A 15,654-nucleotide genomic window follows, 5' to 3' on the forward strand; every position below is an offset into this window, starting at 1 on the left:
GATGGCAGAGCTGGAGTGAGGGTTGCAGAGCTGTTGTTTATCAGATGTTTTTGCTTCTGAGCCTGAATGCCGCACACATTTAACTCTCGGTGGCTCCCATTTGAAAATCCTGCTGCTTGCTGGGCTGTTGCCATGTATGTGAAGGTGACAGGAGAGACAGATGTCTCCCCACCAGCCGAAGCATGTCTCTGTTTCCGTTCTTCCATCCACCCTGTTGGGAGTTGCCCCCCTTCACCACTCCCATCATCCCTGCGTCCTGCGTCAGCACCCAGGGAACAGAGGCAGTAAAAAGTCATTGTCTTCTAAAAGCACACATCACCCCATTTAAAAAACCATTCTAATGCTCCAGCCTTGGACTCATTGTCCTTTGTACAGGAGCTCCCTGGGCTTGTTTCGGAGTCCCTATTGTTTAGAAAAGGTATCCTTTGTTGGGTAACAGGCTATAAAGGCCTGTGGTGGAGACTGAGACAGAGGGAGTGTCCCTGCCCCTGGTGTGAAGTCATTAGTAGCTGACACCTCCCCCGGCAGGGCTGGTTTGGTGCCGTGGCAGGTTCGGAATTCCTGTTTGAAGAAAGTGAAAGAAGAGATGTGTGTCGTCATGTTCGTAGGGCCAGCAGTTTAATCGCTTGTGTTCAAATAGGGTTTTTGGCTGGAGGTGACCGTGTCGCTAACGCCCCTGTTACTCCAGCTGGACGGAGACCTCAGTGCAGGCTCCACCTTTGCACGATCTCTGTCATCTTAGCCACCACGGACAGGCTTCCTGCGTGGGCTTCCTAAATATCCCCGGGTCTGTATTCTCTGTATTCTCCATCCCAACTGCCCCACTGCTTTTATCACCTCTTGCCTTGTCCCTGGTCGTCCAGTGCTCCTTTCCTTCTCCACCCTCCGCTCGCTGAGGGGCTGCAGGTGGGTCAGCACAAGGACCCTGGCCCTTGGGACAGCCAGCAGAGCATGGGCACCAAGTGCCCACACAGACATGGCTGTGACCAGCGGCCTTGTCCCTTCATCCCAGTGGGCCTTGAAAGATGATGGTTTTCTCTCCATGTGCCATAAGGGACGAGAGGTCAGGAAGCAAATAAAAATTAGATTGCATCATCTACTTGCTGAAAACCTTTCAGAGGGGCCCCCGTGCCTAAAGGAGTGCTTGCCAAACAGTTCCAGGGAACACTTTTGGCAAAAATATTAATAGCTTTTCCTTGGAGGAAGGGTCCTGTGCTCAATGTGTGCCTACTTCCTCTCCCTCCTGGAGAGCCACAGTGCACGTGAGCATATTAAAGGGAGGGGAAGGCCATCTAGTGAAGTCACCTGTTTCATTTTAATTCAGCCCAGCATTTTACAAACCTACTTGACTGTGGAATCTGCCTTTTGGGGAACACAGTTTGGGAAACACCGACCTAGTGCAGAAGTTGGCGAACTTCTTCTGTATAGGGCCAGAGAGTGAATATTTTAGACCTAGTGGGCCATAGAGTCTCTGTTCAACCTACTCAACTCTGCCATTGCAGCAGGAAATCAACCATAGACTGATTTATGGCCGCTAAAATTTGAATTTCATATAATTTTCACATGTTACAAAATATTGTTCTTTTGATTTCTTTTTTTTTTGCTCAACCATTTAAAAGTATAAAAGCCCTTCTTAGCTTGCAGGCTATACAGAAACATGCGGCAGGCCAGATTCGGTGGGGCTGCAGTTTGCCGACTCCTGGTCCAGGGGATGAAGTCTTCACTGTGCAGCGTGCGTGGTTCTGCCCCAGCCTAACATTCCAGGCCCTTCTCGCCCCTCTCCTTTGCCTGCCTCCACCCCCTGCCCCTGGTCTGTGCACCAGCAATATGGAGCCCTTGCAGTTCCCCACACCCATCCTGCTGTTTCATGCCTCATGTGGTCTCCGCTATATAATTCGCTGGACCCAAGCATAATGAAAATGTGGAGCTCTTCAAAAATTGTTTAGAATTTCAAGATGGCAACAGCAAAGCATTAAACCAAGTGCAAGGCCCTTCAAAGCATGGGGCCCTGCTTGACTGTACAGCTTGGACACGCTTGAAGCTGACTCTCACGCCAGACTTTTGTTGCCTTTTCTCAGAACTCTTTTTTGGCCTCCTGTTAACCCTTTGGAATGCTTTTCAGGCTCCACCTTCTCTATGAATCTTTCCCTGACCAACTGCAGCCCCTCAGGCCTCCCCTGCTCTCTTATTCGTCCTTACCTGGCGCAGACCACACTGTACTGAATCTCTGTCTGGACGCATCTGCCTCTCCGTTTCCCCTACTAGACAGAACAACTTCAGTAGGAAAAGGGGTTTTCTCTATTTGAAGCCCGAGAGTTTGAAACAGGGCATAGTCTATAGTAAGTGCCAAAGAAAATATCTGTGAAACAGGACAGTTCCTACACTGTAAGGCTACTGGTTGTAGAATCCTTTTGAAGTGTACCATGATCTGTTACAAAATTAGTACAACGTGCTGCACATATTTTCCAGAGAGACCCAGAGCATTGTTACTCATGTTCAGTTGAATGGTGGACATCTAGCAGGAGTAAGAGTGAGCCCCGGGGCCACTCTTCGCTGTAGTAATAACTGACAGCTCGCTCCAGTAGATTGTGAAGACAGAGGGGCTGCAGCTCCTCCGTCCACAAGTAGGGTTGCATTTTTCCCTCTAGAACAGAAGCTCCATGGCGGCTGGGGCTTCTCAGTTCACCACTGGACCACCAGCCCCTGGAACAGCATCTGGCACACGGCAGTGGATGCTTCATAAATATTTGTGGAGTGAAAGAAACGAATACTAAAATATAGGGACAGTCTAACAATGCTTTGTAATCTAAGATGAAGTATGTGCTTTGTAATTCAGACCTAAAGATATTTAAGGTTGTCTGGTGCTGTGGAGAGAGCCCTGGACTAGAAGTCAGGATTCGTGGGTTCCATTAATAATAATGATCATAACTTCTAGGTTTTGAGTGTGCTGGCACCACGGAAGTCACTTTACCAGGCCATTATCACTTGGGACCACTTGAGGAAGGGGAGAGAAGCTGAGTGAGCTGCCTGCATCACACAGCCTGTACTTGACCCCAAGTCTGAGGGAATGCCAAGCCCATGCTCTCCCCACCATACAGTCTCGGCCCTCCCGAACCTGCTCTGTGACCTTAGACTGGTCACCTTTCCTTTTGGGTTCTCCATTTTCTCATCTGAAAAATGAAGGTTAGACCAGCCAATCTCCAAGGTTCCTTTCTGTTGTAAAATTCAGTGTTTGGAAAGCACGGAGCTTAGAGGAGCAGACAAGGTGGATTTGTTAGTGTTGGTTTTTATTGGTTTGATGGTTCAAGTGCAGAAAAGGAAACCTTGAGTCATTTTGGAAAAGCTTGCAAAACTATTTCTCTATATGAAGCTCTTGCCCCTTTGAAAAACATGTTTTATCACGGACTAGAGTATAGTAGCAGCATCGTGGGTAAGCTATTCCTAATGTCAATTTGCTGATGAAGAAACAGTGTTGTATTTTAAGTCTAAGGATCTGTAGCCGTAAACACAGTAGGTGTTTCAGTTCAGAGACTGGACTTCTTTTTTGCAACTTTATCTTATTCCTTTTTAGAAAGCCTTCTAAGTGTTTCAGTGCCCTCCTGTGTCCCCGCCTGGGAGTTGTCTGCTGGGCCTCCAAGAGCCGGTGCCTGCTCCTCTGATCACCTTTCTCCTCCCCTTCCCGTCACACACTCCACTTGAGCATGCCAGGCACACTCCTGCCTTTGGGCCTCCGCACCAGCTGTTCCCTCTGCTGGAAATACTGTCCCTCATCATCTGATGGCTTGATGCCTTACCTCCAGTAAGGGTTTGCCTGCCATGCCCACCTGCTCAAAATTGCTACCTGCCCCCATTCCCAATCCCCTTTTACCCTTCTCCACTTTTCTACTTTTGCTTTTTTCCATAGCACTTATTATCTTATATACTTCATTTATTATGGTCTGTTACTTATTGTCTATTGTGTAAACAGGTGTACTGTTAGGATGTAAGCCCTATGAGGGCAGGGATCTTTGTTCTGTCACTGATGCATCCCAAGTGCTTAGGACAGTGTCTGACATCAGGAAGGCACTCAGTATTTCTGAATGAAAAATTACTAACATGATCAAATTCAGGAAGAAGCATTGTTATGGGACACAGAAGTAGTTTTTTTTTTTTTTTTTTTTGCGGTACGCGGGCCTCTCACTGTTGTGGCCTCTCCCGTCGCGGAGCACAGGCTCCGGATGCGCAGGCTCAGCGGCCATGGCTCACGGGCCCAGCTGCTCCGCGGCATGTGGGATCTTCCCGGACTGGGGCACGAACCCACGTCCCCTGCATCAGCAGGCGGGCTCTCAACCACTGCGCCACCAGGGAAGCCCCGACACAGATGTATTTATGTGGACTTAGGTAGTTCATAAACCTCAATTAGAGTATTTACCTACAGGTAGACTCAAAGCTAACAGAGCTAAGATTCTATTCATTTTTACCTGCTATATTGATGATGTCAAACCTAAAATAGTGGTGAGGTCTTGCATATGTTCAGGGGGGTTTTATCCATACAATTCCAGACTTGATTACTATAAGTCATATGTAGTTTTAAAATTGTATAAATTCTTGGATTGAAAAATATATTGAAAGATAGTGATTCCTAAAATAAGAAATGCTTTGACAAAACGTTTCCTTGGTTATTACAGCAAAGAAGAGAGTGGAATCCAAAGAAACAGTTACGATGGGGGACTCTATGGTGAAAATACATGGGATTTATTTAACAGAATCAAATGCCATCAGCCACTTGAGTCACCCACTTCAGCTAACGTATGACGGAGACTTCGGTGAAATCAAGGAGCAAGAAATTTTCAAAGGGGCAGCATCCTTGCCATCTCATCTCAGAAGTGGAGGGTCAGTATTCTTTTCATTTAACTTTCCGGTCAGGACGACTATGTCATTTACCAGTTTGCTCTCTGTCTTATGTAGAAGATTGATTTGCATTTTCCCCTTTTATATAAACAAAATTTAAGTTAATGATGCATGAATAGGAGAGATTTCTTCTCACAGCTGAATGAGGTTGATTTTACATCTCCCTCTTTAATCCTCAGGAAAACATTCATACCTGCCAAAATGCTGCTTTGATAGGACTGTCAGAATAATGTCTCTGCTTTATTTGGGCTGTTCCAGCAAGCCCTTGAGTGATGACTGATCATTCTGTTTGTGTTACTTGGGATTCTTGCCCAGGCTGGAATGTCTCATTACCTCCCTTTAGGTTAGTTCGCTGTTGTTGACTCCACCAAAGAGTGGACACTTGATTTATTTTATTCTCCAGTAGAAACTTGGATTAGAATATTTATTTTGGAAACTAATAGTTAAAACAGGAGAGTCCTACGGTTTTCTCTTATCTATGATATCTCACTACTAATCCCTCATAAAATGAACGATTGAGGATTACTCTATTTCATACCATGTTCCTAGATAAGGCTTTTTTCACCCCAGTCTGTGATCCTTTCACCCCCATCCCATCTAGGAACCCCTAAATTCATACCGTGTTCCTGTATAGGGCTTTCTAGGCTTCCCCTAGAAAATTGAGGAGCAATTTTCCTACCATATTAAGAAGTTGTAGAGAATGTTCACTGTATGGACTGTGTGAATTCTTACACTGGTATTTTCCTAAAGAAGCCTTGACTAACTGGGGAACCAGGGTGGGGAACAGAGCAGGCTCTGTTTTCCAGTCCCAGCCAGTAGTGATGCTAAGATAGGCAGAAGGTCTTGCACTGGACAGGGGCACTCAGTTAGAGATATTTTTCTACGACTTTCCATTGGGTCATTGTGGGCAACTGCCCAGTTCAAATTTGCTTAACAAGATTAAATTCCATGGGCCATTTTAAGACCAAATGCTCGTTGCCCTCACTTAGATTTGGGTCTGACTTTGGCTTGTCCACATGTTGTGTGCTTAAAACTCCTCCCACCCCTACTGGCTGCTTGGCAGCTGGTTAGTTTAGCTGAACTGACCTTGTCTGCTGACACAGCCTGAAGAGCTTTGCACACACAGAATTTATATTAGGCAACCTAGTAGTCCTTGTAATGTCTCTTTGCATTCAGAACATTTTTTAAATTAAAGTAAAAATGAAATGTCTCCTTAAGTGGAAGAGGACTTCAAATTGGGACTTTGGGAGTTGAGCACAAAACATCAAACTGGCCATTGCAACGAATCTTTTCCAGTTAGTGAATAAGAATAGGCTGCGGACCTCAGAGCTTAAACATAAAAGGCAGCAGGAAAACTTGTGTTTCTTTCAGCACTGAACTGAAAAGGAAACATTTATCTTGCTGCACCCATCCTTACAGTAATTAAAGTTGACTAGGAAAAACCAGACAAGAGCTGTTTTCTTTTTTCTTTTTGCAAGCCTTCAGATGTTGCAGAATAATCTGGCAAGCCAGGGTTCATTATGTCTTCCTCAGTCTGGGACAGCAAAGGCATTTTCAGTTACATATTTTATCCCACGAACAGCAAAGGAGAAATCAATTAGGGACTGGAGGCACTTCTTCCTGACTGTCCAAAATTGTGAGGCACTGGCGGCAGCACTAATTGTTTTCTTTTTGCCTTGTTAGGACGGCTTTTGCGTCGTATAGTGATTGTGTCTGTTTTGGGTTTGTCATACACTCTGGCAAGTTTAACTTCCAGTAACATTTTGGCTTTCGGAATCTTTACCTCCTTTAGTCATTGGAAGGAACTTTTGTTGAGGTGATTCCCCCACAAAATATTTTTATACAGTAGGATTAAAACAAACCAGAAAATGGAAACTATTCGCAGTTCTTTCACTAATTACATTTGTGAATCAATCTGGAACACTTGATAGTTGTTTCTGGTAAACATTTAAGTGAGTAATTCCAAGAAATGATCTTTGCTCTGCAGTGGAGTATTCCCAGTCTTGATGCTAAAGCCCTACCCTCAATTAACATGTTTTCATGTTTACACCAGAAAGTGGAAAATGAAGACTCTTGTCAGTGAACTGGGCTGGCAGGAGGAGGGAGGGACGGGATTGCATAAGTGGAAGAGGGGGCAGCAGGAGCCGACAGCGGGCTGAGGGCTGAGAAGGAGTGCGAGCAGCTTGTGTAAAGGGGACAGAGGAAGTGAGGTCATGTTCCCGCGCAGGCTCCTTGCTGCCAGTCCGGCGTGGGAACCTCCACCTTCATGTCAGGGCTTCTTGGGCCAGGGAGAGAAAGGAGTAGCTTAATTCAATGAAACCACATTGATTTTAGGGAAACCTTTAATTTAGAATAAGCTCAGACCTGGGATGGACTGGAGTTTAACTTTATGCTGGTCACGATGGAAAAAGGACTTGCTGAGCAAGGCATCATTGCAAGCAAGGTGGGTGGGGAGGGAGCACCCTCTCACTTTCCAGGAGAGAACACAATCTCTAGCCCCTATTGAACTGTCGTCTTCAAACAGCGTGCCAAGTACGACGGTCCATGTGTCTGTTTGAGGAGTCAGTCAAGGTTTGGCAGGCCTGCTCTTAGCAACACCCCGTCTTCTCTTACTTTATGTTGCCATATGTTTTGAAAATAGCTTCCATTAGAATATGTATGTGTGTATATCTCCATCCATCATCCATCCAGTGGTTCTATCTGATGAATCCCTTTATACATCTGCTTTTTCAAACCTTTTAAGGCTTTCTGTATAAATATTGTTGAAACTCTCATGGTTTGGAAATGTGATTTTTAGGAGGAAAGCCCAACAGCAGTCAGTTGTGGAGAGTCAAGAGCTCTTTGTTGGGTGGCCAGAGTCTGTGGATTTAGGATTGGTTCTCTCTCAGCCACTTGATTCAGCTGTACTTTGACAAGTCTCTGAACACTTTCAGGGGGTCAGTTTTCTAATCTATAAAGTGGAAAAAAGTGTTCTCCTTCACTTCCATCTCCTCCCAGCCCTCACTATAGGCTGTGGAATGATAGCAGTTGGCTTAGAGGTGGGTACATGATCCAAGCCAGACCAATTGAATCCTTCCCTGGGACTTTTGCCAAAGCCTTTGGGGAAAGTGCTCTTTCTCCAAGTTCACAAGCTGTAAAGATGATGTTGTCTTGGAGCCAACAGTGGCTATTTCATTGCCTTGTGGAGGGTGAGTCTGTCTGGGAAGTGATGTATAAACAGAGCCGAGGAACGGAGTCAGTGACTGAGTTCAAGGATGACATATAAACCCCTAGATCCAGCTGTGCCTGAGGCCACCACATCCACAATGCAGACTGCTCTGTTTCATGAGCCAGTATGTTCCTTTTTCTTTCTCTCTCTCTTACACTCTTCTTCCTTGCTTCCTTCCTTCCTTCCTTTTTCTTTTCTTTCCTTTTTTATCTTTCTTCTTTCCTTGATTGATTTATTTTGACAGGAACAGCTAATGGTACTTAAGATTAGTTTTATGTCACTTGGAATATTGCAACCAAAAGGGTCTAGTTAACCTGCTAGACTTTATGAAATACAGATGAGGACAAGGAGGTAATTTGAGAGCAGACACCTCCTCAGACTTGAGCAAGAAACAAATTTCACTAAAAGCGAGTCTCTTATTTAAGAAAGGTGTATCCAGTAGTCTTTAATTAAAGAAATGACAGGAGAAGTGGGGAAGCCACAGTAGAGGCCCCCTTCAAGATCCAGAGTGTGGGGAATTCCCTGGTGGTCCAGTGGTTAGGGCTCCGTGTTTTCATTGCTGAGGGGCCAGGTTCAGTCCCTGGTCAGGGAACTAAGATCCCATAAGCTGTGCGGCATGGCCAAAAAAAAAAGGAAAAGATCCAGAGCGTGAAGTGACACGGGGGAATAGAGTTGAGGGTGACACACTCTCCTCCTTTCCTGTGATCCAGCCAGTTGGTGTGTGTGTTTATGGGGGAGGGAGTTTGATAGATTAGAACCCAAGGAACCTAGCCTGTAAAGAGGCTTTTCTGTGAGTCATGAAACCTGGTACATACAAACCAAGGGAACACACACTGCAGGTCAAGAAAAATAACAGACCTGGTGGATGGATATTCAGGAAAACTAAAGTTGAAGCTACTGAGCACCCCAGTTCTCTCCCTCCATGGACCATTTTCATTCTTCAACAAATACATGGCTCTGTTTCAAGATAAATAATGTTAGCACAAGAGTTAACATGGAACTTGAGCATGGGCTTTGTGAGGAACATAACAAAAGACAGATGAAGGAAATGGATCACAAAAGGAACTACCCTCCAAGAATAAGGAGAGTTAAAACAATTGTCCATAGTGTCAAAGAAATTACAGATAATGTTGTTACCCTCTTTTTAAAAAAAGACGAAAAGAGCCCTTTGTTGGGTTATAAGAATTCAAGTTAGAGATTTTAAGCCCACATAAAGAATGAAAATATGCTCACAGTTCTCAAAAAAGAAATGAAAGAAAAATGTATAAACATGGAGAGAAAAGCCACATTAGAAATTAAAAGTGAGAATAAAAGCAGCTGAAAATGCAATCAGACATGGTGGATAAGCTAGAGGAAATCATACATAAAGAAATGAATAAGAAAATAGAAAAATCATCAGAGAGATTAAGATAGGTATGGAAGGAATGACACTTGTATTCCTGAAGAGGAAAGTCGTCCTTGTCCTCCCCCTCCCCGTCCTCCATCTTACTTTGACTAAGTGCTAGGCACTCTTCCAAGTGATTTACATGTATTAACTCATTTAATATTCACAACAACCCACTGAGAACGGCAGAGATAATGAAAAATATCAACATAATAGAAGACAACTTTCTGAAATAAAGATTTGAATCTGAGGCTCCAATGGACACATCATGTCCCAACAAAATTCGATATGGAGTAATCCACACTAAGACATCTCCAGTAGTGCTCAGCACCGGAATACTACCCAGTACATAGTACACACTCCATTAGTAATTGTTGATTGGGTGGGTAAATGCGAGAAGGTATCCTATGGCCATCAGGCTGAACAAGCAAGTCACATAGAAGGAAAAAAAGGCAGGCTGCCTCTGGCTCTGTTAGAGCTCCTCTCGGTGCCACAAGACAGTGGAGTAAGGCTTATGAAGTCCTAAGTACAGGAAGGATAACCCAAGAATTACATTGCCAGCCAAGTTCCTTCAGCAAAAAGGCAACAGACATTTTCAAATGTGAATGGATTTGGGGACTATGGTACTCATGCACTTTCTGGAAAACTTTTTGACAACAAAATGATGAGTCAAAATTCAGAACTCGAATGGAGAAGCTATGGTAAAAGCATTCATGATGGTGAGTTACTGAATTAAAGCTAAACAACTCTGAAAATGATGGTTACGGAACAGAAACCTTGACAGTGTAATATTAGCATAAAGAACCAAAACTGGTACTTGGGAGGAAGTGTGAGTACTAATCGCTTCACTTCATAGTACGGAGTAGATTTGTCAGTAGCTATAGTCTGAAATTGAAATATATAGTTAAAAAAGAGTGATTTTAGCCCCCTAATGTTTTTCATTCTTTTCTTAACTTTAGAGAGATCTTTTAGAAACTAATGTCTCTTGTGAAGACCCATTCATCTGAAGTTCTACAATTCCTTCGGTTTCACCTCAATTTCTGTTTCTCCGTCATACATATTCAAGTAAAATTTATACTTCCTACTTTTTAATCACAACGACACGTATGCTATGATTCCATTTATATGTATCTTTTATCTGCCCTTCCCTCTAAGTCGCCCTTCTGTTCTTTCATTCTTTTATCTTTTCATCTGAATATATGCAAAATATGTCTGGAATGATGTTTGCCACACATTAACGATATCTATTTCTGGGTGGTGGGATCTTAGATGGTTTTCTAAATCTTCTTTGTACTTCTTATATTGCCTGGCCTTAAAAAATAATAAATATATCATTTTTTCAAAAATAATGAAGTCATTATTCTTTTAAGAAATTAATTAATGTGGCTGAGAAACTGTTTGCATTCAGAAAAGATAGTCATTGATCAAAATGACTTTGTAGAATCCCGCCTTATTTGACAGCTTCCATTCGATAAGAATTTGTTGATAAGCAAAACCCTGCGCTAGCGGGGTTGGGAGATACACAAATGGACCCTGTCCATGAGAACCCTACCAGCATGTCAGGCTCTGAGGCTCAAGTGCGGTCCCTAGACCAGCAGCATCAGTATCACGTGGGAGCTTGTTAGAAATGCAGGATCTCACGCTCCACCCCAGACCTGCTGAATTAGAATCTGCATTTTTATAAGGTATCCAAGTGATTTGAATTCACACAAAGTTTTAGAAGCACTGTTCAACGATTGACTCTAATGCTGGAGGAATCAAAGGAGAATTGAAAGAAAGCGCCTTGGGAGTTTAGAGGTGAGAGCACCTAACTCTGACTTAAAGATCAGGGAAGGTTTCCTGGGGTCTGTGGAGTTTGGATTGCCCCGTGAGGCTGGTTTTCAAAAGAGGTGGGGCTCTATGTTCTTTGCTAAAGGAGCAGCATAAGCAGAGGGGGATTGGACTTGGTGGTGGCAGGTTCAAAGAAAGGCAGATGGCCCAGTGTAGTGGAAGCATGGGTCCTGAGGCTGTAGACTACGTGGAGTGCTGAGAGGTTTTCAGGAGAGTGACGCTGGCAGCCGCGTGAAGGAGGATCGGAGACGGGGGAGCAGTAGCAGTTCTGGTGGGAGACGGTGATGTGTGAGCTGGAGCAGCCCACTGGGACATTGGGATGGAGAGCAGATCGTGGAAACCGGTGTGGAATCATTTCCACAGTAACGCCACGTAAGAGGGTAGTGCCAGCAACTCTCCCCTGTGCTGAAGTACCCGTAGCTGCCGCAGTGAAAAGTTACAGCACTCCTCACGTGAGGCGCCTTGAGACTGGAGCTGTGCAGGTGAAGGGGAGCGTGAAACTGTGGGCTCTTACTCTAAGCTAAGGGAATTGAAGCCTAACTAAGTTAAGCTAATGCGGTTAGCTACAAAGCAGTGTCCAATCAAGTTTCTGCATATAGAACTTGAGTAATAACCAGTTAGTGATCATTGAAAAAGGTACAAGAATATATGCATCATCTTTACAAAATGTATATTTTAAATCTTGGACCACCAGCCCAATGCTATGGTTACCTTGGAGAACTTTATCAAACTTTTGATCTTAGGACCATTCCTTTAAAATCATGTTCTTTAATTTCACTGTGTTTCTCTTTAACCATTTAAGTAGAATTCTATTTTAGTGTTAGTTATTAAGACAGAGTGCTAATGTCTAGAAACTGTGCATCTGGTGTTTCAGGCTATGAAGACATGATAAAGGGACCACCACCTTTTGGTGGTGGTATTCTTAAATTGCAGTAAAAAAAATCAAAGAGACTACAAAGCAGGGGCCAGCAAACTAAGGCCCATGGGCCAAATCCAGCCTATTACCTGTTTTTGTAAATAAAGTTTTATTGGAACACAGTCACGCCCATTCATTTACCTACTGTCCCTGGCTGCTTTCACACTATAGCCACAGAACTGAGTAGTTGTGACAGAGACTAAGTGACTGCAGAGCCTAAGATATTTACTACCTGACTGGAATCTATACAACTTGACTCTAATTCTAAAAATGAAGTGTCATCTTCTTAGGGCAAGGAAAATGTTAGCTCAAATTTCCTATATTTCTTTTTATCATGTATATCCTTTAAAATTTCCTTTTCCATTTTTTTACATGTAATTTTTTCCCAAATGGAAAGAAATTTACCATATTTTTTTTCTTAATTCCAAATCCTACCGTTTAGTCTGCTTCTTAATATCTTTTTAGCTATTGCTCCAGAGAAGGAGTCAACAATCTATAGCCCTGGAGCAAGATCTGGCCAGCCGTCTGTTTCTTTGTTGTTTGTTTGTTTTATAGCCCTTAAGCTGAGAATTTTTTTCTGCATTTTAAAATCATTACATTTTAAACGGTTACAAAAGTACCTACATTAATAGCCTCTGTTTTGCCACTTGGCCCACAAAGTGTAAAATATATACTGTCTGGCTCTTTAAGAAAAAGTTGCTGACCCCTGACTAAAGAACCTCAGTCATAATAATTGGAAGAACTGTCTGAATTATAGCAAAATCTGAATTTTGGAATACTTTTAAAGAAATATACTTTTCTTTCTTTGGAGTGTAAATGATCCAGAAGTAGATGTTGCCAATGTGACTGATGCATGGATGGGCAGTAGTAACTCGGTCAGTGTATGACGTTGCCTTGGCTACAGAGCTTGGTTCTGGTTGTTCAGAGTGAAAGGTGGGACTCTTGTTAATGATTGGGAAAAGAAGACCTTGTTTTTGCTCTGAAACATGTGGGCTACAGCAGAGAGACCTGGGAGTGCCATACGCACTATGCTTTCCTCAGGACTCCAACCGGATTACAGATGGAACCAGAGGAAGGGCAGAGCTCTGCAGAGAATTGCAGAAAGATGGAGCCAGTGCCCTGATCACACCACACCTAAAACCCACCCCTAGTGCTTGACTTTTGGGTTACATGAGCCAATACTAGTTACTGTTTAAGTCAGTTAGAATTAGGTTTCTGTTATTTGTAGATGAAGATATCCTAATGAAATGGTCTTTTGGGGGCTTTAAGAAGGATTTCACAGGGCTTCCCTGGTGGTGCAGTGGTTGAGAGTCCGCCTGCTGATGCAGGGGACACAGGTTCCTGCCCCGGTCCGGGAAGATCCCACATGCCGCAGAGCGGCTGGGCCCGTGAGCCATGGCCGCTGGGCCTGTGTGTCCGGAGCCTGTGCTCCGCAATGGGAGAGGTCACAGCAGTGAGAGGCCTGCGTACCGCAGAAAAAAAAGAAGGATTTCACAAAAGAGCTTTAAAGAATATTTTCTGGAATTGTTTTATTCTTGGTACATCAAAAGATATTCCAGGGCCTCCCTGGTGGCGCAGTGGTTGAGAGTCCGCCTGCCGATGCAGGGGATACGGGTTCGTGCCCCGGTCTGGGAGGATCCCATATGCCGCGGAGCGGCTGGGCCCGTGAGCCATGGCTGCTGAGCCTGCGCATCCGGAGCCTGTGCTCCGCAACGGGAGAGGCCACAACAGTGAGAGGCCCGCGTACCACAAAAAAAAAAAAAAAAAAAAAAAAAAAAAAAAAAAAAAAAAAAAAAAAAAAAAAAGATATTCCAAAAAAAATTAATTATGGTCTTTAACAGCATGGAACAGAAAGCTGAGAAGAAGAACAATTATACTGGATGTTTGAATCAAGATCTAGAAACATTTAATAGGCAGAAACCCTTTGCCAAGTATAACACTGAAATTTAATGAGTCCAACATAGATGGGGGAAATCTGCCTTTAGCTGCATATGGAAGAAAAGACGAGAATTGACCAACACTGTGATGTGACCACCAAAATGGCTCACGCAGTTTTAGGCTGCATCATATCGAAGCTTTCCTCTTTGCTCCTCAGGCCATACCTTTAGCTCAGTGCTGGGTTCCAGACAAACTGACACTCACTCTGAGTAACTGAACAGGCTGACGGAGGGATTTGATGAGGAACAGTTGAAGGGACTGGAGTTTGTTAATGACAACAGTGATGACAGCCGTGATAGTAGTAAACACTTGCTGAGTATTTACTGTGTGCCTGGAACTGTGCTAAGCGATTCCACATCACGTCGTCGAATCCTCACCACAGCCTTACGTTGGGGGCACTGTTCTTTACCACCCCCTCATATGCAGATACGGAAACCAAAGCTTAGGTTAAAAACTTAACCCGAGGTCACACAGCTAAGAAGTGGCGGAACCATAGGATTTAAGCCGTAGGAGATGAACTTAAGTGGTGACCACAACGATGGTCAAGAGAAAGAAGGATAAAGATTTGTTTCATTAGTAGAGCCAAGATCAATGGGTAAAAGTTACAGTGAGACAGTTCTTCTTTGAGTACAAGGGCATCTAGTCTTGAGCAGAGAGCGAATTTCTTTTCTGGATGCCTCTCTCCCCGCTTCATGCTTTCTGTGGGTCCTGAGCTGTGCGGAAACCCTGTTAGGCTTACCCTCTCCAGACCGGATGGTTCTTCCTCCATCCTCATCTTCCTGGACCTGTCAGTCATGCTCGCTTTCTCAACATGCTGGACTGCACGAGAGCATGTTTTCTCTGTCTTCTTGCTTTGGACTCGTTTTCCTGCGTCTGTCCTTTACCTGTGACTGTCTGAGACAAGGCCGTGTCCTGAGATTCTGGTCTTTGAGCCACTCTTCTGATAACTCTAGTCCCGGAGTACTGCTTTGACTTTTCACGGAGCTCCTTTCCTGATTTCCACATCTCCTTTGCTGACACTCCGTTTTTCATCAGAAACTCAACATGGCAAAACAGAGACCTGCTTTACCCCTCAAACTGTGCTGCTCTCTCACCTCCCCATTTCTGTATGGCAACCCTGCTGTCCTGTTCCTCCAGCTCTGCCTTTTCATCTTTCTTCTGCCTGAAATCATCCACTGAATCCTATCAACTTTTCATTTATAGGGTCTCTTGCATTTGTTCCTGCTTCTCCAGTCCCACTATCACCTTCAAAGAATGAGTCCTTGTTACTTCCCTCCAAGTCTCCTAAATACTTTCATCATCACATAACTCCAAACCTCACCATTTCCTCGTATAAGAACCTAGGACAGACCCTTATTGCCCATCTAATTGGGTCCATTGATTCAATGCAGAGTTTCAGACGGCTGTTCCTGATACCTGCCGGCAGAGACCTATTCCTACATTGCTGGCCCTGTGCAGTTACCCCCTTACCCTACCCACCAGGCTTCT

The 15,654-nt window shown here is 44.0% G+C and overlaps 1 protein-coding gene across 2 annotated transcripts in view; it reads left to right on the forward strand.

The window, feature by feature from the left end:
* The window catches only part of ARMC2 (armadillo repeat containing 2), a gene marked incomplete at both ends in the record, with an annotated part of 98,923 nt that overhangs the window by 11,506 nt on the left and 71,763 nt on the right, over nt 1–15,654 (forward strand). The window contains one exon of one of the 2 annotated variants that reach the window (XM_079716588.1): nt 4,668–4,943. In XM_079716588.1, the coding sequence (XP_079572714.1) occupies nt 4,668–4,943 (276 nt within the window). The remainder of the gene's footprint in view (nt 1–4,667; nt 4,944–15,654) is intronic. The other variant, XM_079716587.1, reaches the window with a different exon arrangement.

This window comes from Hyperoodon ampullatus, assembly GCF_949752795.1.
Source record: "Hyperoodon ampullatus genome assembly, chromosome: 12".
Classification (NCBI taxonomy): domain Eukaryota; kingdom Metazoa; phylum Chordata; class Mammalia; order Artiodactyla; family Ziphiidae; genus Hyperoodon; species Hyperoodon ampullatus.